This window comes from Haliaeetus albicilla, chromosome Z (assembly GCF_947461875.1).
Source record: "Haliaeetus albicilla chromosome Z, bHalAlb1.1, whole genome shotgun sequence".
Taxonomy (NCBI): Eukaryota; Metazoa; Chordata; class Aves; order Accipitriformes; family Accipitridae; genus Haliaeetus; species Haliaeetus albicilla.
This window is the reverse complement of record NC_091516.1, coordinates 38,672,206-38,693,093: the sequence shown is the minus strand read 5'-3', so window position 1 is coordinate 38,693,093 and position 20,888 is coordinate 38,672,206. Positions and strand designations below refer to the sequence as shown.

At 37.7% G+C, this 20,888-nt stretch overlaps 1 protein-coding gene across 3 annotated transcripts in view; it reads left to right on the top strand.

Moving 5' to 3' along the window:
* Positions 1–278: 278 nt before the first annotated feature.
* Positions 279–20,888, top strand: part of SLC27A6 (solute carrier family 27 member 6) — a 46,899-nt gene continuing 26,289 nt past the window's right edge. The window contains exons 1-5 of one of the 3 annotated variants that reach the window (XM_069777643.1): positions 294–570; positions 813–1,464; positions 10,420–10,626; positions 12,618–12,776; positions 13,927–14,051. In XM_069777643.1, the coding sequence (XP_069633744.1) occupies positions 951–1,464; positions 10,420–10,626; positions 12,618–12,776; positions 13,927–14,051 (1,005 nt within the window). In that variant the 5' untranslated portion in view covers positions 294–570; positions 813–950. Of the gene's footprint in view, positions 1,465–10,419; positions 10,627–12,617; positions 12,777–13,926; positions 14,052–20,888 lie in introns of all 3 variants that reach the window. The other 2 variants (XM_069777646.1, XM_069777644.1) reach the window with 2 other exon arrangements.

Sequence of the window (20,888 nt, the reverse complement as noted above, 5' to 3'; positions counted from 1 at the left end):
CAGGCCCCAGCTTCACGTGGACTGAACCGGTCCTGAAGGTATTTCCCAGACCTGGGCTAGTTGCAAGGCCGGTCTCCTCGGTCTAAAACCGCTCCTGAGGCCCAGGTGGTGTGTGAGCACAGGCAGCGGGCTGGCCTGGGCCCCTGAGGTGACAGCGGCTGGACGATGAGCCCTGCTCGACACCTCAGCGCAGAGCCGAGCCCCAGGGATCAACGGTGGCAACTGACTTCCCGGGGCCGAACCGCTACAAGTAACGAGGGAACAGCCCAGCGCGGGGGGGGGGGCGCCCGCCCGGCGCGTCCCACCGTCCCCCCAGGGACCAGCGCCCCGGCCTTCGCTCTGCCGCCGCCCGCCGCGGCGAGGGCCATGCCGGGGCGAGGCTTCCTGCGCTCGGCCGCTGCCTTACCCAGGAGCCAACCTCCCGGCCTCCCGCCGCCGGGGGTGGGGTGAGCGGCAGATTGCGCCTTATGCAACGGGCTCAGGGAGCAGCCGCCGCCGGCCGCCAGCAGCTTGGTGCTGTCCGTGAGTCCCGGGCGCCGGGGAGGGGGGCTCTCGCCTCAGCCGTGCGTGGTGAGGGCTGGGCCTCCCGCCCTGCCTGCCCCGGCCTCTCCCGCCGGGGCGTGCCGTCCCGCAGGTGCAGGGCCCGCCGCAGCGGGGGGGGGCTGGGGGGGGCTGAGGCAGGCTGTGGGCGGCGGCCGTGCCGGGGCTGAGCCGTGCAGCGGGGCGGAGGTGTGCGACTGGCGGTCGCCGCCGGCTGCTTGCCTGCCCCTGCGCTGCTGGTGCCTGACCGGGGAGTTGGTGCGGCTTCCCAGGGCGGCGGCGCACTTCTCTGGAGGAGGAGAGGGCGGGAAAAGCCTCAGCCCTGACCGGCTTTCTCCTTGAACTCCGCACCCAGCCCCGCTGCTCACCACGTCCCGACTCCGTGCGTCAAGCCGCCTGGCTGCAAGGAAATGAGTGGCTGGGACGACCTTTGTCCACTCCCAATGCTGCCCACCTGGGTACCGGGCGCTGCCGCCGGAATTGTCTCCTTGCATCTCATCCAGAAACTCCTCTTCCCCTACTTCTGGGCTGACCTGAGATACCTGCTGAAAGTTTTGTTGTACGGGCTGAGAGTGGAGATGTACCGGCTGCAAGGGAGGATCGTCACTGTCCTGGACAAGTTTGTGAAGCTGGCTGAGAAGCAGCCCCACAAGCCGTTCCTCATCTATGAAGGGAAGGTGCACACCTACAAGGATGTGGACAGGAGGAGTAACAGGATAGCGCAGGTCTTCCTGCACCACGGGGCTCTGAAGAAGGGCGACACAGTGGCCTTGCTGATGGGCAACGAGCCAGACTTCATCCACGTGTGGTTCGGATTGGCCAAGCTGGGCTGCGTCGTGGCTTTCCTCAACTTCAATGTCCGCTCCAGATCTCTCCTGCACTGTGTCAGTAGCTGTGAGCCCAAGATACTGGTTGTGGGAGCAGGTAGAGTATACACCTGATTCGTACATCCAAAGCTTTTAATGTCACATCTCCCCCATGTATGCCTCTCTAGCTCCTTTATTGAAACGTGATTTTCAGATGTTCACAGAATGAAAGAAACCTAGGGCTAGAAGGGGCTTCTAGAGATCATAAAGCTTAAGCCTCTCAGGCAGAATCAAGTATATCCATGCTTTGGGGACATCCATTTAATCTTTTCTTAAAAAATGTGCATTGCAGGAAAGTTTGCAACATCTAAGTACAGCCTGCTCCAAGCGTTTAGTCACTTACGTAGTTGCTTAAGGTGTCTCACAAAAGATTAAAATGATTATTAAGAATAATTTCCCATTCCTTTTTAAATAGTCCATTTTAAACTTATTTAAGTCATGTACTTTATTCTCCTGTACTATCTCCACATCTTTCTAGTGATCAAAACCACTGGAAACTAGAAGGTTTAAGCTCAGACAGTACAACCTTTGCTGTACAACTGTTTGCAGAGGTATGATAGTCTTCCAAGGACTAAAACTGAGGGGTTTTTTTTACAGGTGTAGCACATAGGAGGCTGATTTGTAATAACCAACTTACTGTTGGCATTGATTTGTAGAAGAAATTGCTGTGTTTGAATAGGAGATAATTGTGTTTTGTAAGTTTCCAAAGTATTACATTTTCATTAAGTGCTTCAAAAGAATTTAAAATGGTGATGTAGGCATACTGTACATTGTATATTCAAATTTGGCTTCAATTATAAAGAAGTATAAACTGAAGACGGATCCAAAACCTAAACATGGCTTAGCATTTATGATCAAGTGAAAGCAAACCTGCAATGCTGTAAGATCACACAGAACCTTCACATTTCGTTGGAGGAGGATATTTCAAAAGATAAAAAAATTAATGTTGTCCTGCCTCTCTAAAAGTATTATTTCAAGTCTACTCTGCCTTATTTCTATTTCACAACTTCCTGCCTTATTCCTATTACACAGGTTGTGGTGTTCTGCATCCATGACAGCTAAATGGTGGAATTTCCTTCCATCTGTTCTCTGCTGCTGCAAATTTGTGGTTTCAAAAATGTATTTAAGATTTTTCCCTTGCACGTTTTTTAATTATAAATTTTGTCATTCTGATAGTATATGGTATGCTGGTTTAAGAATGCTTGGTAATTAAAACTAGCTAGTGAAACAAAAGCTAATTTAAATATAATCACAAAACACATGATAATGATGCTTCTGAACTGACAGTTTTTAATTTTGCCTTCTTACTTACTTAATAATAAAAAAATCTCATTTAACACCCTTTCATTAATATGTACTTTTGAGTGTATGAATTGAGGAACAGAATTAATGTTCAGGAAATTCTTGCTCATTGGCTGTGGTGTAGGAGAACTTTGGATCAAGACTTGTATCTAAGAGTAGTCTTTATTAAAATGAAGGGTTAACTAATGAATGAAAAAAGCATTTGCAAAAAAATAACGGGGTCTGTGTTTCTCCACTCTTGTTACCAGCAGCTGATAGTAAGAGTGACTATGTTGAACTAACTTGTTCCAGTAGTCTGCCTGTGCTCACAGAAGAGCTACGTGCAGACAGATAATGCAACAGAGATGCCAACAAAATTGGTCTCTGAGCTGATCTTTTGTGTGTTGATCTTCTTTCTTTATTAATGGGTTTTAGTCTCTGCATTAAGTTTGTCAGTCCCTTGAGCCTGCAAAACTGCACAATATTCTTCTTTGGGGCTTAGAGGCTCTTTTTTGTCGGTATCTGTGAAAGAAGTTGAAGTTCTGTTATGTTCTTGTTTATTGGCCATGTCATATGGAAAAGGAGCCTCTCCAAAGGAGTCCAAGTTTTGCAAATGAAGGTTCATATACCATTCAGTAACTGTGAGGACTTACTCATACCGCTCTTGAAACAAAAACATACGTAATTATTGTACATAATAATTTCCCCCTAATGTTTATAAAAATTGCAGGGCAGTATTTAACACTGAGGTTACACAGTTAATTAGATAATTCTCAGAGGTCTGTTCATCCAGTGTTAGTGTGTCTTTCAAGGGATTCTTCCTCAAAAGTAGGCATGACTTGAACTTTGTGTGTTTTGTTCTTATGGCACCATTTTCCACAGGATTGTGAGTAGCTTGAACATAGTATTTTTTTTTGCCAATATTTACACTAAAAGCAATCAACCTGTGGTCCAAGATCTATCGCTGTCATAGTCGGGCATCATGTTTGGCAACTAAGATTGTTTTTTTAATCAGAGATTAGTATGTAATGATATTATTTCTGGATAGTGAAATTCTAATTTTCAAAAATACGGAGGTTTTTCACCCTCCACAAACAAATGTAGGCTTGACTTACCAATTCCATTTCTTGTAACCATTACAAAACTATCTTTGCAATATTTTGGATGACCTTCAATCTTGTTCATACACTGCAGCACAGCAGAAATCATCCCCTTAATGATTTGACCATCAACTTTCTGTGCTCAGCAAGACCAAAGTTGCTCTTGAAATTCTTGTCTGTAATGGCACATTAAATCAGGAACCTGTATTCAAATCCACTTAATATTAAGGTTTCATTTGTGCTGAAGGGAGCCTTCCGCTTTCTCCTGATATCTGGAACAGTTCCCACAGATAATTGTTTACTGCTAAATCTTCCCTGCTCAGAACAGTGATGTAGCCTTCCTCTGCGTAAGATGATTGCATCTTGCAGCTTCTTTTGGTACATCTTGTCATTTTTCTGAAATGCTTTTATTTTTTACAAATGTGATACCTCTATCCAAATAAGCTGGGTACTATTTATGGTTGCATTTTCTTCCATGCCTTGTTCAATCTTTCATGCTGCCTCTTGCAAGAAAGATCACTGTCATTTGTGGAATTTGTACTCTTCAGTTTTGTTTTGTGCCTGTGTATTTTCCAGAGGTTGTGGTTTGGTAATCTGGTCCAATTAGTATCATCTTGTCTTTCCTTCAGCACTTGCAGTCAGACTTTCTTCTGGTCTGAAAATTCTCTGATATTTTGATTGCTTTTTCTGACTTTAGATTAGAGTCGTCCAATGGTACTTAAGTTTTGGGGGTTTGGTTTTGACTTCCATATTCTACAAACTCTCTGCAATTAAATGTTTTATTATTAAGCCTCAGATATGTTACAAAAACTTAAAAATTTCTCCCTCTTGCCTGTTTCTTATATGAAATGGCTATCTCTAAAAGGTTGAATTTTTTCCATGACAGCAATGTTTTTTAAAGTTATTTAGCACAATCTAGTAACTTGTTTTATCCCTTCTTATCCAACCACAAGCTGTAAGGCAAATATATATTCTCTGATTTGTGAATATTTAGACTTTGTTTTCCTTTCCAGTATTTCCACTTGCGTCTGTGGCAGAGAGTTTTTGCTTTAGTTGCTTTGATTTGTCTGTGGTGTTCCCAGATCATTTAGCTCTTGCTTTAATTTATTAACGTAACATTCTCACATTTCCATTCCCAGAAACATTGTCTACCACCACTCCCATTCTGGGGAATGTTTGTTGAAAGAGATCCAAAAGTTGCAGTTTAAAACTGCATTTTTAATGAAACAGCAGTTAAATGACATGTAAGTAAATGAGGAACTTGGTAAAGGAGAAAAAAAAGCAGCTGTATGCCCTTTTTCTATCAGACTGCCATCATTAGCTTACTCTAACAGCAATCTGACCTGTTTAAAAGGTATTTGTCGTTACTGCATTTGTTAAAGATTATGCCACCCTTATTCGTTTAAAAACTACTGGTTAAACAGAGTAAGGTACTGCTTAAAATGAAGGCACCTTCTAAGGCACTGTGCCCTTTCTAGGGAATATTTCTATTCATTGGAATCTTGCTTGAATTAAGCATTACATTTTTTGGACAGTACCTTTGTAACAGTAATACTATTAAACAACACTTACGATCTAGTGACCCACCAGAAACGTACAAATGGAATTTGCCAGTGCATTTATAGTGTGTTGCTACTCGGAAGAGTTCAGCTCTTAGTAGGACATGTCAGATTGCCACCATGACTTCTGATGCAAGGATTCAACTGTGAAAGGATTGCGTTACTAAACTTCATGAGATTGGTTTACATCAGTCCTGATAGCAAAGGTTATTCAGGGAGTGTACATGCCACATGGACACAAGTGGGCAGCCTGCTCTATGTGGCCCTGCTTGAGCAGGGGTGTTGGACCAAGATGACCTCCAGAGGTCCCTTCCAGCCACAGCAATTCTGTGATTCTGCAATTCCTCACAGAATTACATCTCCCAGCTGTGCAAGTATTCTTTACTCTTGAGGCATCAGCAGCACTTTCTGCTGCTGCTGTGTGTTTTCTGAACAGCTTGCCATCTAAGCTCAGAACCAGGGTTTATGCTGTCAGCACTAAAGTTCAGACAGAAGTGTGTCTACATTCTGGAGAAAGAGAGTAAACAAAGGGTTTTTTATATGTGTGAATTAAGGTCATATGGTATTATATACAAGTAGCAGTATCATCTCTCATATGTTAGTCACTGAGTGAAAAAAATAATGGATTTTATCAAACCATCTTTTCTTAACTATTTGGAATAAAAAGCTATTTAGACCTGAACATTTAGGACAAGGAAGACCTGCAGAAGACACTCTTATCTGCTTTGTTAGACACCATATCTCTTTGGTTGCTTGCTTTTACATAGTCTGTGCCTCTGTCCCAGACAGCCTGAGTGGAAAACAGTGCCAACTGTGATTCCCAAGCTGGTTTCTGTTTTGCTCCCTTTACTGCCTTCAGTGGCATTTCAAGATACCAACACTGATCCTGAGCCACAACTGGCTTGTAATTTCTATTATTATTACTTAGTGAGAGTAAGAGCTGAGTGTAAGGAGTCACTTGGGACATCAAATACAGTAACAACTGTTTTCTGAGGCCAGACAGTGTGGGGAAGAGTTTGGACTTGCCATAGCTTACTGAGCATATCAGACATGGTACACATCAAAGTTAAGCAAGAACCATTTCATACAGTTCTCCTTCTGAGTAACTCTGTGTTCAGTACAAGTTGATCTCATAATCTGATGTATTCCTTTCATCAGTGTAGAGCTGTGTCCTTGCCAAAAGGGTGCATTGTTTCTTTGCTAGAAAATAACATAAAAAACCTTTTGTGCAACTTGCAGCCAAGCACAGTAGTTCAAAACCAAAACATATTTTTCTTGCTTTCTCTAAAGATGTAACTGAGTTATGTATTCATGTGAATTTAATGTAACAGTTTCACAAACTTTTTATTGAATAATGAAATGCTTTAAGAGCAAGAGGGGGAATAAAAAGCAAAAAAAGTGGAGAAGCATATTCATCTTGACCAATTACAGGTTTTTTTTTTCCCATAGAAGCCAAATAGTTAGCAAATGGTAAATATTCACATACAAATTATGTAAACAACACACACAGAACTGGTGACATTGCCAAACTTTAGATAAATAGTCATTGCTTCCAAAACAGATAAACCAAAACCTGAATATACTTTCATAGTGTAAAAAGCAAACAAGTACTTTAGAGAAACCACAAGTTTAAATAGCTGAACTGTTTTACCATAATTGCTGTCCTATATGGTAAAGTAGACATACCAGGTAGCTCTAGAAATAAACTAGTTCCTCCAAGAGGACTGTTTCTTCCTGACACATGCACAAGAAGATATGTAAAGACAAATGAGCCCTACACAATGTCTGGCACAGAAGTTCTTTGTTCATGGAACAAAACATTAGTTGACTATCATCAGAATTATTCTTTGGAAATATGTTAGTACAACTGAGAGTCTTCTTCAAACACCCGATGCTCCTGTGTGTTCCAGAAGTAATTTTCAGTTTCTGGCACTTTGAATACAGCTGTTTTAAATTACCCTTTCTTATTCAGGAAATCACTTAATGTTTCTGCTGTTCTCTGCTATCTACCTAGAAATTTCTTTCAAGATAATATATAATTACAAGCTGTTCACATATATTGTTCGAAGTACTAGATTCCTGAGCACAGAAGAAAAATCCTATTGTATAATCTATTCATAGTTCAATAGTAGTTAAAAAACCAAGCAAGCCTTATGCAACAGCAAACCCCATAGACTTTATGAGTGAGTGTTTAGAGAAACAATGAACAGTGTGTATGTTTAAAGATCGATCTTAATTATTTAGAGTAAATATGTTTCATTCTACTAAAAGGGAGCTATGGCTTCCTGTCATTCTTGAATCTTAAATGATTGTGTCTAGAGTTGAAATTAATAGTTGCCATCTTTCTTCCTCTGAAAGAAGGAAAGAGGGAAAAAGAAGAGGTAAGTCCTCTTCTTTGTGACAGACTTGCACTTCATGTTACTCAAATACACAACGAACTTGGTGCACGTCTTATCTAGAACTTCTGAATACTAAAAAATTAGAAATATTTGCGAATTTCTTCATGTCGTGAAGTCCTAAACAAAGATGTATTCTGTAGAGAAGTTAAGAGTTGGTAGGTAATACAGCTTCATCTTCATCACTTTCAAAAATGTAAAAAGCAAAACCATTTAAGGAAATGCAAGAAGGAATTGATTTATCTATGGAAAATAAGGAAATGCCGCAATGATCCCTTTGGCATCTGCAGTATTTTAAAAGGGTGATACGCACTGAGGGTTTTTTTGCCAAGCCTTTTGCTTGTTCAGTTAAACAATAGGTGAGATTTCATTTATAATTACACTTCAGTTACATAGCATAATTTTGCATGATGACTTTTACTGGGCAGTTTTTCTCAATGTTTGTACATCACGGTTGTTATCTGGTAAGGATGCTACACAGGATGGACAGCTGAGGCTGGTTCACATTATTACTGGAAGTTGGAGGAGCCCAGAAATTCTTAACAATCCTTAACAATTAACAATCCTTAATATCTTTGCTGGCACTGTAGTTGAAGCCAGTGCACCAATAAAGAATGACAGAGAATGCTATATTCTTTTACTATTTTTGAGAACAGAAATGGTGGTCTAGCCACTTCTAACACCTGTGTTTCTTTGCTAGGTTCTCAAACTAACCTTATACCTACACAAACTATCATTAGTACATTTAGGAGACATATATGTATATATATGCCTAATAAGAAGACAAAAATCAATATTAGAAGGTAATAAGTATATAGCTATTCTGTCAGACTTGGTTTATTAATAGCTGTTTTTCATTAGAAAGAATGCTGTTATATTTTCATATTTATTACTTGAAAAATATACCCTGATTTTATAATACAACAGCAAAACAGAACTGATATGCTAATGAACCTTGACTTCCAGTGCATTGGGATTTCCTGCAGATAACACTATTGTCCTTAACATTATTTTTTATTCACATTTTTTTCAGTCTGTTGCTGTGTATAGTGTAAGGGGACTGTACTCCAATGATTCAAACAGGAGGCTATCTATCTTTTAGATTTTCATAATTATTTGAGAGATTCCTTCCTGAAATCATTCTACAGTGCAAGGAAGTTAGGACACGAAACTTTTAATGTCACACTCCATCAGATCTATTTGCTAAACATTCATAAAATATATAGAACTTGTACTCTGTAGGCTTTAGGTTTGTAAGACATATGTTTAGTTGGTGACAGTAGGCTATATCTCTGTTATAGTAATAGAGACTAGTATGTCATTCATTAAAATATATAAACCAGCCTGTCATTAGGAAAGTAGTTTTCTGAAAGATTAAAAATCTTCAGTTATTTTGGTGTAAAATTTATGCAAAGGAGTTCTGTTAAGGGTATCCGTATTTAGTATTTGCAGAATTAGCTTGGTGCTGACATCAGGATTTCAAATGCTGGCCCTGGCAATGCCTCATTATGAGGTTCTGGGTGAGGCGTGTCAACTTTGTTTGTTTTTTTATTCATTTATAAAAACTGAGATAATAACATAAATTTATACTCACAGGAATATTTGCAAGATTAATTCCATAGGCTGAGATCCAGCAAAGCACTTAAGTGTAAATGAGTCTTTAAGTATATGAATACTTCTATTGAAAGTGATGTTATTCCTATCCTTGAGAGTTTTCCTGGATTAGTACTTTAATGCCTGTGCAGTGTACTGAGAAAGTGACACATTGTAAAAATGCTTAGAAATATAAACATAAATACCAAATGTATTACTCAAGCATTGGCCTCTATTTGTATTTTTTGTTTTTGTTTAACCTGGGACCCTCTCTCATGGTTTCTTTCCTGATAAGCCAACAAAATAGATCTTAGTTATGCTGCTGGTTTTATTTTATAAAAGTGAGTTTGTACTTATATTCGGGTAAAAGCCAATAGAATTAATGGCTTTTAGTGAATGAACATGTGATTATAAGAAAATAAAATATCTGATGTACCTAAAATAAGGTATCTAAACCACTCAAAGCACTATGTAAATAGCCATATGCTTCTTTGGCAGTGTCTGAATAAGCCACGGGCCTGTATCATATTTCTATTCTGTGTAATTCAGGTACCTACATATATGGCACAGGTTTTTTGTTTGTGTATTTGTTTTTAAATTAGTCACTTCTGTGCTTTTGAAAAAAATACTGCTTGATGAGAGATTGCTGTTCAGGGCATCCAGGCAAACCTTCACTGTAATTACCAGCTATGTATATATACACCTTGCATCTTCAATAGATTTCTTCATGATTTATTTGAAGTTGAAGCTTAACTACACTTCATTCTGGTCTTACCAATGACCAAGGGTTATCCAAAATGAGGTGGGAAGCAGGAGCTAGTAATCAAGGCTCACCATTTTGCCTTGAGGGCTAGTTGACACTTAGACCTTGTGGGGTCAGCAGTGTTTTTCCCACATTATATCCTGTTTTCAGTGAATTTTCATTCTAGTTTGTCATTATTTTATTGAATTTATTAATGTCCATGGAGGTGACTTTCATTCCTCTTTTGATTATAAAAAATAAAACTTTCAGAGGAAAAATACTTTATTTGCTGGTTTTGTGAAGACATAATGTAAGTAACATTATTTTATGTTAATTTTTAAGATTTGCTTGGGACACTAGAAGAAATTCTTCCTAACCTCCAGAAAGACGTTAGTGTTTGGATAATGACCAAAGACTCCACTTTTCCAAGTGTGCATACCCTTTTAGACAAAATAGAGGCTGCATCTGAAGATCCTGTTCCAGTTAATCAACACTCTGCCAACAACCTCAAGTCATCTGTTTTATATATATTTACGTCAGGAACAACAGGTACATGTCTGCTAAAGAGTCTATATTTTCCTTCAGCTTTCATCTAGAAACTTGATTTTCTGAAACACTAATCTTTTGGTTCATCTTTTCATGGTAGAATATCATATTTCTCATCTAGAAGCATTATGGTAGGAAATAGCATGTTTCTTTTCAGTGACTGTTTATATTCAGTGGTTTATGGGCTTCTCTTCTGTTTTTTTCCTGCCACATTATGCAAATACTATGAGAAGCTTTACCTCTTATTACTTCACAGCTAAGGTGTTTATAAAATGTTTTGCTCTTTTGGTGGGTTTACAATGATAATATTATTTTGTGATCACGTACCACTGCCTATCTAATATAGCTAACATTGTATATAGAACTTCAAAAAACAATCTTCAAACAAGCAAATACACATTTGGTTTTTCTTCATTAAATCACGTTCTATGCAGGTCACTGTAAAGACAGAAAATAGGATTAAGTTACTAGCCTTTTAGTTTAGAAACAGATGGCTGAATTTATTACCAGTGCTGCAGGAGCTAGGAAGCTAAGACTTTAAAAAAACTGATCACTGACATGAAAAGCAGCATGATGTTAAGATAAGCAGATTGGCATTCCCATTCAGCTGAACACAACAGTTTTAGTCACAAGAAGATTTAAAATGAAGATGTGTTTTATGGCTTTGTTCCCTCATACAACTAATTATTTAATTTATTTGCTTAGGGTTCTGGGGTAAAATTAGGAAATAAAAATGTCAGTCTAGCACAAAAAAATTTGGAAAGTATAAATATTGTCAAAAGGTCAGGTATGTTTGTAATGTTGCTAATACAAATTTTGTTGAGCTTGCTGGTTAAAAGTAAGGAGTTTTAGCTAAAAAATATAGAATTCACCAGGTAGGAGGATTTTGTTCTTATAACTGCATTCAGAATATCTGTGTGAAGTCTCAAATTTTAGCTATGTAGAATTTAAAATGTTTTTGAATGCTTGTATGTATTACATTAAATTACGTTGGATTTCTTTTATATACTGTGTAACTAAAAGAGTAAGTTTTGTTTAGTCTGAACAGTATGGAATAACTAATTCTAATTTAAAGTAACTGAGCATTTTCACACTTATTTGATAAAATAAGAGCATAATGTTGCTCCTAAAATCAATGACTGGTAAACTTAGTTACAAGGAATAAATATCTTGAATGCTCTGTAGTCAACTGTCTGTACAGGCGGTAGGAAAAAACTTAAGACTCTGTAGAGCACTTCTTGCTATAAGTGGTTCATTGGCAACATAGGCTTATTGCCTTTTCTCTTTAGTGTGAGGGGTTTTGGAATAGCTTTGAAGTGTAGCTAGAATCTCCATAGATTACACTTCCAGTTAACAGCTCTAGTTCAGTCTTCAAATGAATGATAGCTTTGCTAGAATAAGTGAGAAAACTTTCTGAACGTTACATTTTTTTAAATTTTTAACAGTTCTCACTGTTCATCGTCAGGACTCAGCCTGAAATTTGTGTGTGTGTATGAGAATATGTATGAAGCAAGAACACATCCCCTACTCAAAATAATGGGTACCAGAGTAGTAGCCCAAGCTCTTGCATGTGAGTCTCTGTTGCTGAACAGAAATTCTGTGCTGAATCCGAAGAAACTCATTAAGAAAGACCTAACTGGAGTGGACTTTTTGCTGGATTTTTTTTTTTTTAATTCTACAAGTCTTCCTAGCATTCTAAACCAAAAAGGTAGGCTTAGATGTACATATCTTAGACATGCACCCACTTCATGATCTACTTTGTGTAGATCCCATACCTTTCTTAATGATGTTACAGTCACTATGACTCTTGCCTGAAAGAGATCTAGTATGATGCCTCTTAATGTTAAAGGAAGTCCCTATGTACACTAAAACTTTTGGCCCTTTGTTGGCTCTATATGGAAGAAAGAATTGATTCTTTTGTGATTTTAGAGACCTTACACAGGAAAAAAAAAAATTGAATTATCTTTATGCATGGTTTTGTGTTTTCATTACAGGTCTTCCAAAGGCCGCAGTCATCAGTCACATGCAGGTTCTTAAAGGAGCTGCTGGACTGTGGGCTTTTGGTGCTACTGCAGAAGACATCATTTATATCACTCTGCCTCTTTATCACAGTGCAGCATCTCTTCTTGGCATCGGTGGATGCATTGAATTGGGTAGGGCTCATTTCATTTAACTGTGTTGATAATAGAGAATTAATTGTTATAAAAATGTATAAAACACACTTAGGTTCACTGCCATTAGGGAAACTAATGCTTTGCCGAAATCAAATGAAGAGTCTTTTGGGAATAGCTTTGTATTTCTGTATTTTGGGGATAGAGGAGTGTTGTAATTGCAAAGGATCTCTTACAAGCTATCTTTGTGGTACTGGATAAGAATTAGTTATAGTCATTTTTGTCACAAATGTTTTTACTTTCTTTTATATTTAGGTAAAAAGGAGTTTAAGGACATTTGTAATATTTTGGCAGTTTGTATAATGCATTAGTGGATGTACAGACCAAGCATTGTACAGTGGAATAGAACTAAAATGTAGTTTGGTGAACTTAAAAAGACTGACAAATATGTTTATAGTAAACATTCAGCTTTGTCATATATATTTAGATGATGTATAACTTTTTTTTCCATTTAACTTGTATACTGTTTTGGCACGGACAATAAAATACATATTTTACTGAGACAATGTAGGTGTCCTCAATGACTCTCTTATAAAAGATTATTTAGAACTTGATGGCAAATATTTCCTGTTTCTTAAATCATCGAGGACAAGTCAGAGCAAGGGAAAGATCATTCGATTATGGATTAATTCTGTCTGAATGTGCATCAATGAATACTTTGCTGAAAAATGAAGTTTCAGTGATTATTTGCTAATTATATTAGCAAATATAAGATAATATAATTAATTATATTATTATTATTATATTAATAACATTATTATTATATTATTATTATATTATTATAATTAATTATATTATTATTATTTGCTAAATTATTTGCTAATTCAGGCTGACTTTTCTGGATATTTCCAGTTAAACTCTTTTGAATAATGTTACAACACCAACAAAGAGAAGCTGTCTTCTTGCTTGTAACCTCTTCTCTATTGGTTTACTGTCTCACCAAGGAGGAGACTGGGTTCATCTCCCTTCTACCAGGTTTGAATGCATGTCTTCTAATAAATACCATATAGTTCTCTGAACAAGGCTGCTCTTAGTTCCTCTCATTTTCTGTTTTGTAGGAGTAGTGAACATAGCTAGCTAAGCTGCCATATAGAGAAAATGCTTCATTTCCTTCTCTACTGTTTCCATGAAGGTGCAACCTGTGTGTTAAAAAAGAAGTTCTCAGCTAGTCAGTTTTGGAGTGACTGCAAAAAGTACAATGTGACCGTCATCCAGTACATTGGAGAACTTTGTCGTTACCTTTGCAGCCAGCCAGTGGTAAGTGGAACCAAAATGATGGCTATTCATCTGTAAGTGATGTTTAAGTTTATTGTTCTTAATGTGGTTATGTTAAAAGGGAAATTGTACTCAACCTGTCCCTCTGCCGTTCTTTTTATCTGAGGTTCTCCAAATATTTGATGATCTGTAGACTGTAAAAAAAACCAAATGGCTTGATTCAGGAAGATGTTACAGTATTAAAAGAAAATATTTCGAGACTAAAAACTGATTCAGTATCATTTGGTGAAAAAATATTTCACAAGAGTTTCACAATGTAAGTTCAGAAAACCAGGATTACTGTTCAATGTCTTTTCAGAATTTTCAAAACTTTTTTTCTTGGCATGTAAGCATATCAGAGGTCTCAAGTTTTGTAGGTCATGTTTTAGCACTGTTTTGGCTTGTGAAATGTGCTTGTTTTGAGACCATCTAAACCATATTTTAAAATTTGGAAGGGGTTTGGTCTTGGTTAGCAGCTCAAAGGAAGAATGCCTTTTGTTGCAGTTAGAAAGCTATTCCAGACAGCAAAGCCAGTTTTGTTAAAGTGACATTCCTCTCTGAAACTGTGTTAGCCCTAACTTGAAAATACTTCCTTTCCCTTGGCAGTCAGTGGTGTGATGGTCTATCTACATGGTATTGAGTCCTAAGTATGCTGAACCTGTTGTAATTACCAAGTATAGCTGACTCAGGTTAAATGAATTAACTCTTGATCTGGCTATTTGCTGGTATGTTTCTGTATCTACCCATTGATGATAGAGAGAGCCCAAGATGTTTAGGCAAAGCTAAATGACTAAAATTTGTTGGAATTAATTCAAGATGTATAGAATAATATAGACAGAACAGCTAAAACCTGTTGCATAGCAAACCCAACTGACTTTCTATCCTCAAATGCTTGTGCTAAATGTGTCAAAATGAATATGAAACAAACATTCATAGTCCAGTATAAACTAAAATTCATCGTGCTAATGCTGGTAAGTACCATCCATTTATGAGCTGCAGGTTGTCCTACTGTGTTTCAATACTAAATCCTAAATGTTACATCATACATTATCTTATCTGGTTAAGCATTTTAATAAATGGCTTTACACAGTTACTTATGATCATAAACAGCTTTTATTTTGAATACTGAGTAAAAATAAATAACAGCTTCCAAGTACCTGTATAACATTAAGCAAAAAGAACTGTATCCTCTTTTAATTTAACAAAATATTAAGGAGAACACAGAGATTCATGAAAATGTACAGAAGTTGGATGCAATGCAACTGTTATTTCTTTGAACATTCTCTCTTTGCCTCTATCATAATTTCATTTTGTGATTTAAAAAAAATAATCGGTGGTTTATTTCCTTTTCAGTGAATTTTACTGAAATGACTCATCTCTTAGGAAATGGTGCCAATAATTCAAATTAATTAATCTGAAAATTCTTTTCTAATCCAAGTCCTCATTTTATGATTTTCAGAATAACCTCCTCCTTAAGCGATGTGCTAATAAATTGAAGAGAATGCAAATCAGTCTTGTTTTCCAGCAGAATAACAATTTCCATTAATATCTTGAGTTGCTGACCAGTGAATGGAAAAGGTCAGTGTTCATAAGATACTGGATTTTTTTTTTCCTCCTGAAAATTTTCAGAAGTATGTTTAAATAATGTAGCAGTAAGTCCTAGATCCTGCAGCACTATCCATGCATGCCTCAGCAAAGAGGATGTTCTTGAATTAAAGAGGGCATCGCTGATGTCCCAGTGACCACCACTGACTGGGATGTGAAACCAGAATAGTGATACCTTTCTCTCTCTCTTTCTTTTTTTTTGCTGTTTTTTTTTGGTTTTTTTGTTTGTTTGTTTTTTAACTTTTTAATAAAATAAAAAGTTACAGGATAATGAAAAGTCAAGTTGAAGACCAAAAGGAAAATCAAAACATATGAAGGGCCTAGCTTTTCTAAATTGTGGTTTTTCTTCATTGTTGTCTAACATGATTTCCCCAAAGTCATATCCCTTCTCTCCAACACTTCCCAACTTTTGCTGTGTCTGCAGCCTCACATATTATTTGTTCTCCTTTTCTGTCCTTTAACTGTACAGTTAGAGAATGGCATTTTGTTTTCCCCGTTTTATCCTGTTCAGTGTCTTAACGCAAGAATGATAGATTAATATACTTCATTTTCTAAACCAAACTCACTCATTTTTAAATCTTTACCAAGCCATCGTAAAGTTAAAGGAGCTGGCACGTCTAAACTCTTTGCTCTGTGAGGCTGTGGCAGGGGGGGTTGGTTTTGATTTTTTTTTGCTAGCTGGCTAAAGAGAACCCTAATGTACCTTATCAAGAAAAACTAAAATTACAAAATTAATCATTTTGACAGCTAGGTACTTGAAGAAAAATAGTAAGTATTTGTCAGGTTATAACTGGAAGAGAAACATGTTCACTCGAATAAGTGGAAGGATTTTAAGTATGTTATGCAATCCATTATTATTTTTCAAGTAGGTGAAATAATTTGCCAAGTTGTTATCTCTCTTTAAGTTTCATTAACTTAGAAGTACTATATATACTGGCAGCATGAGAAAGATATGGCTAATACAAGTTTTAAAGCTCTGTGAAGATATTATGTGGGCAGTGTTCTCAAGGTTAGAGTCCTATAAAGCCCTTCCAATGAACATAGATTAAAACCATAACAATTATCTTAAGTGCTTCATTTGTTTCTTTAACACTAAACTTGAAATAAATGTTATATTTCTAATAGTTGGAGGCCACAGTGTGGCCTCTTATTTCACAGATTTTGAACAGAACTTTTGGCGAGTCTCTGTGGTAGCATATAGACTCTTGGCTTAATTTCCTTATTAGTTTTGTCTTGTTTGAAGTTTCTGCCTCCCACTCACAGCTCTTAAAGAGCTCTTGAAGACTGTTTTGCAGTAGAATTCTTCTGAAACCTGTTCTGCATCCAGTTTGGTTTAGTAACCTGTTGTCTGGAAAGAACATTGGTTAGAAAAGGAAGTTGCCTTTTTTCCTTAAGTGTGAGTACAGGGACCTTAGATTATGTGACGTTCACAGATTTCGCTGGGCTCCTAAGTAAGTGAGTAATCCTTGTGCCTGCCCTCTTTCAAGCTCTTTTTCTGCAGTCTTTTGATCATAGTGAAAGTACAAGAGCCAGCAATGATGGCTAGTAGCCATCAGTAGCTACAACATGGATCCCGCTCTAAAATATTAGTGTGACTACTCCAGTGAAAGAGAATATTCAGCAAATTATAACATGGTCTTGCTGGCTGACATTGCTCAAAGTCTCTGTTAACAATGATCTATGAAATTTCAGAAGTATGGCATAGTGTAGCTCCCCATTTCCTCTCTAAGCAAAGGCCTTGACAATACTTCTTTACTAATCTGTGGATATATTTTCCTTAGAGGGTTGCAGCACATTTAAAATTTAACATTTAAAGTGTATACAAAATCTTCCTAATGCACTTGCAGATTTATTTCAAATTTGAAGTAATGAGCTATTTAAATAATACATTGCATCCTGAAGCTTTTGGAAAGATATGAATGGTAATGCCGCATCTCTTTCCTGCTTTTCTGTAAAGGAGACCTGAAACCTGAAGTGGTTTACAAACAGAGGCTAGAAATCGGTTTCATTGACCATTATGTCCTGTTTTCTACTCTTATAAGCTGTCATACATTATGACATTAATTATATGATTTATGATACCTTGTATGAACTTGGTAAGCTCTCTATTAAAACCAGAGTTCACTTCTACTTGTAATCAAAGTCTATTTCACAATTAATTCTGTCATTGCTTAGAAATTTTCTTTCAATATCTGTCCTGTTTTATGTACATTTGGTATTGAGCCAGTGTTATCCTTTGGCATCAGTAATCTTTCCTATTTCCTTGGGGTTACCTCAAGTGTATAAGACCATTCAGGTTTCAGACTTTATTTTGTTAAGATGAAGCAAGCCAATCTCTCTACTAGATGCAGTTTGGCCAAGGTTTCTTTGGATGGGATTAAGCTGTCTGAAGTGACTTTAGAAAAGATGCTTAAGGATTTATTTTATTAAAACTCTTCTGTGTTAGAACAATAGTAATTTAGAAGGAGAAAACAAGGAAGTGAATGCTGCTGGGATAAGCAAACAGAATGAACACTTATTTCCCTGCTGTTGACTCAAGCATTGCAGGAAGGGGTGTAAGAATGGGATTTATGTATGTTGGATAGCACTGTCTGCCACCTAGAAACAGCCTTCTTTGAAGGAAGGGAATTTGATAGTCAGGTAAGGAAGGAAAAATGAGTCAGCAGGCCCCTTTCTACAATGCAGGTTTTACTCGACATCACATTTTATTCCCCGTTAAGGTTTAGCTCAATTTGTGTTCTCTACTGGAAATTGTTATTTCTCTTATCATTAAAATGTAGAGTGGAAATTTGTCAAGCCCCTTGGAGGTTTTCAACATAAACATTTTATTAAATACCCCAAACCAGTAATGTGTCACAGTTACAGATAACCACATCTGTACCATCCACTTGAAGTCTCTGAATAATCTCCATATGTCATTACAATTTTATTTACTGGGGGGAATTTTGCAATATATTTATTATTCTTAGGGTTTGTTTTTTTAAAATCTGCAACCACTTGTGTATGTCATAAGCAGACATCATTCTTAATCGAAGTTGTTACTGACCTACTACAGTATTAACAGTGCCTAAAAGGAGAATCAAACACTGTTTGTATATGCAGTTAGAGAAAATAGAATTTTTAGACTTAAGGACCTATTCAGCCCATCTGAAATGAAGCTTAGAAATGGACCTGGGATTTAGAAGCTTGTATTTTTTGCCTCGAGACTGTATCAGTTGATCTAATAAAAAATATACTGTATATCACAACAAACTTTGTCTGTGCTTTAAACTGCCATGACTACAACAACAGTATTATTTTTAAAAAGTGGGTTTCAAAGCAGATTATAATCCCGTCCATTTTGGCTACTGCCTTTTGATATTTAAATGTACTGGCATACCTCTCTTGGACTCCATCCACACAATGATTCTGTGTCTATTTTCTCATTCTTCCCACTAATAATGGTAATGGTTTTCAGGTTTTCCTTCTGAAAAAGTCTTCTGTAAAGTTTGTAGAGTTCCTTTGGCCTTAGGAAGCTGTGGTGGGTTGACCCTGGTTGGATGCCAGGTGCCCACCAAAGCCGCTCTATCACTCCCCCTCCTCAGCTGGATGGGGGGGGAGAAAAATATAACAAAAGGCTCGTGGGTCAAGATAAGGACAGTTTAATAAAGTGATAGCAAAGGTTGCGCGTGCGAAAGCAAAGAAAAAACAAATGATGTTATTCTCTACTTCCCATCAGCAGGCGATGTTTAGCCGCTTCTCGGGAAGCAGGGCTTCAGTAGGCGTAGTGGTTGCTCCGGAAGACAAAATGCCCCCCCTTCCATCTCCCTTAACTTAGCTTTTATATCTGAGCTGACGTCATATGGTATGGAATATCTGTTTGGTTGGTTTAGGTCAGCTGTCCTGGTTATGTCCCCTCCCAAGATCTTGCCCTGCCCCAGCCTGCCATTGAGGGGGGGGGACAAAAATGTTGGAGAGACAGCCTTGATGCTGTGCCAGCACTGCTCAGCAGTAGCCAAAACACTGGTGTGTTATCAACACCTTTCTAGCTACTGATGCAGAGCACAGTGCTATGAGGGCTGCTATGGGGAGTATTAACTCCATCTCAGAAGCATTGGTTTTCCATACCCAAAACAGCACTGAAGGCTAGTTGTGATGTCAGCTACTGGTTCCAGCATGGTGGCTCAAGCCTTTTCTGAGTCTTTAAGAGGGCATATAACATGACCAATTTCCTTCCAGCTTCTTTTCCTAGATACTCATCTTTTGGGTTAAGCTAGTGGAGATGCAGAAAATGTCATGGTAGTGAAGCCTAGAAATCTCAATCATAATTTCACAAAGTAAAGCTTCATACTGCTCACAGAATACTGTGTGCAATACGGAGCACAAGAAGGAATCTGTGCATGCTTTAATTCTCTGAATTCTTCCTATTAGAAGAGCTAAAGGAAGAAAGCTCCTGTTATAAGCTAATCTATTAGATTATCAGGAGATTGATCAATGAAAGCATGGTGAGAGTGGCTATACTAAATAGCAACCCACCAGTTCTTGAACTGGAAGGATGTGTCCTGTTCCTAGAATTCCTGTTCCTTTCTTATGGTGCCTGTGTTCAGTACTCTTCCTGCTTTCTTGTACTTGTATTTTTAAATTTGGGTATGTATTTTGCTCAAAAAATCTAGTTGCAATTTATAATTAGGCATTACTGAAAAGTGAATGTAAGCATGCATCTTGAATTTATTACATCTGTCATAATCATGGCAGTAGGATATCTCTCATCTTACACTGTCCCTACTAATTCCCTGATGACCATTTTTTCAGGGCTAATGTGTCAACAGAGAACTGGTGAATGTGTTGTTAAACTCATTCCTTTTAAATACAGGAATGTAAATCCTGTGTGGTCTGTCCATCATATTTTATATTTAACAGATGTTTGCATTTCTCAGGCCCTGAGATTGCTTTTAGTTCCATCAAGGCCATAATACAGGAAACATTTCATGCCTCCTTTGTTTGAAGTTGCCTTTGCTTCTTTCCATTTGGCTTTTCCTGCTGCAGAAATGCTAAAAGTAAGACAATGAACCTGTTTTCTTGCATTCTTTTAAAGCAACTGCTAAGTACATTTTTGTATAGCTACAGTCATGAATCCTTCTGCACCAATTAGTTCACTGTTGATGGCCCTTTAAAAGGCATTTCTTTTATCAACAACTTAATCATGTCGATAGTTCACATAGTTTACAAAGAACACTTAAGGAGGAAAGACTGGCA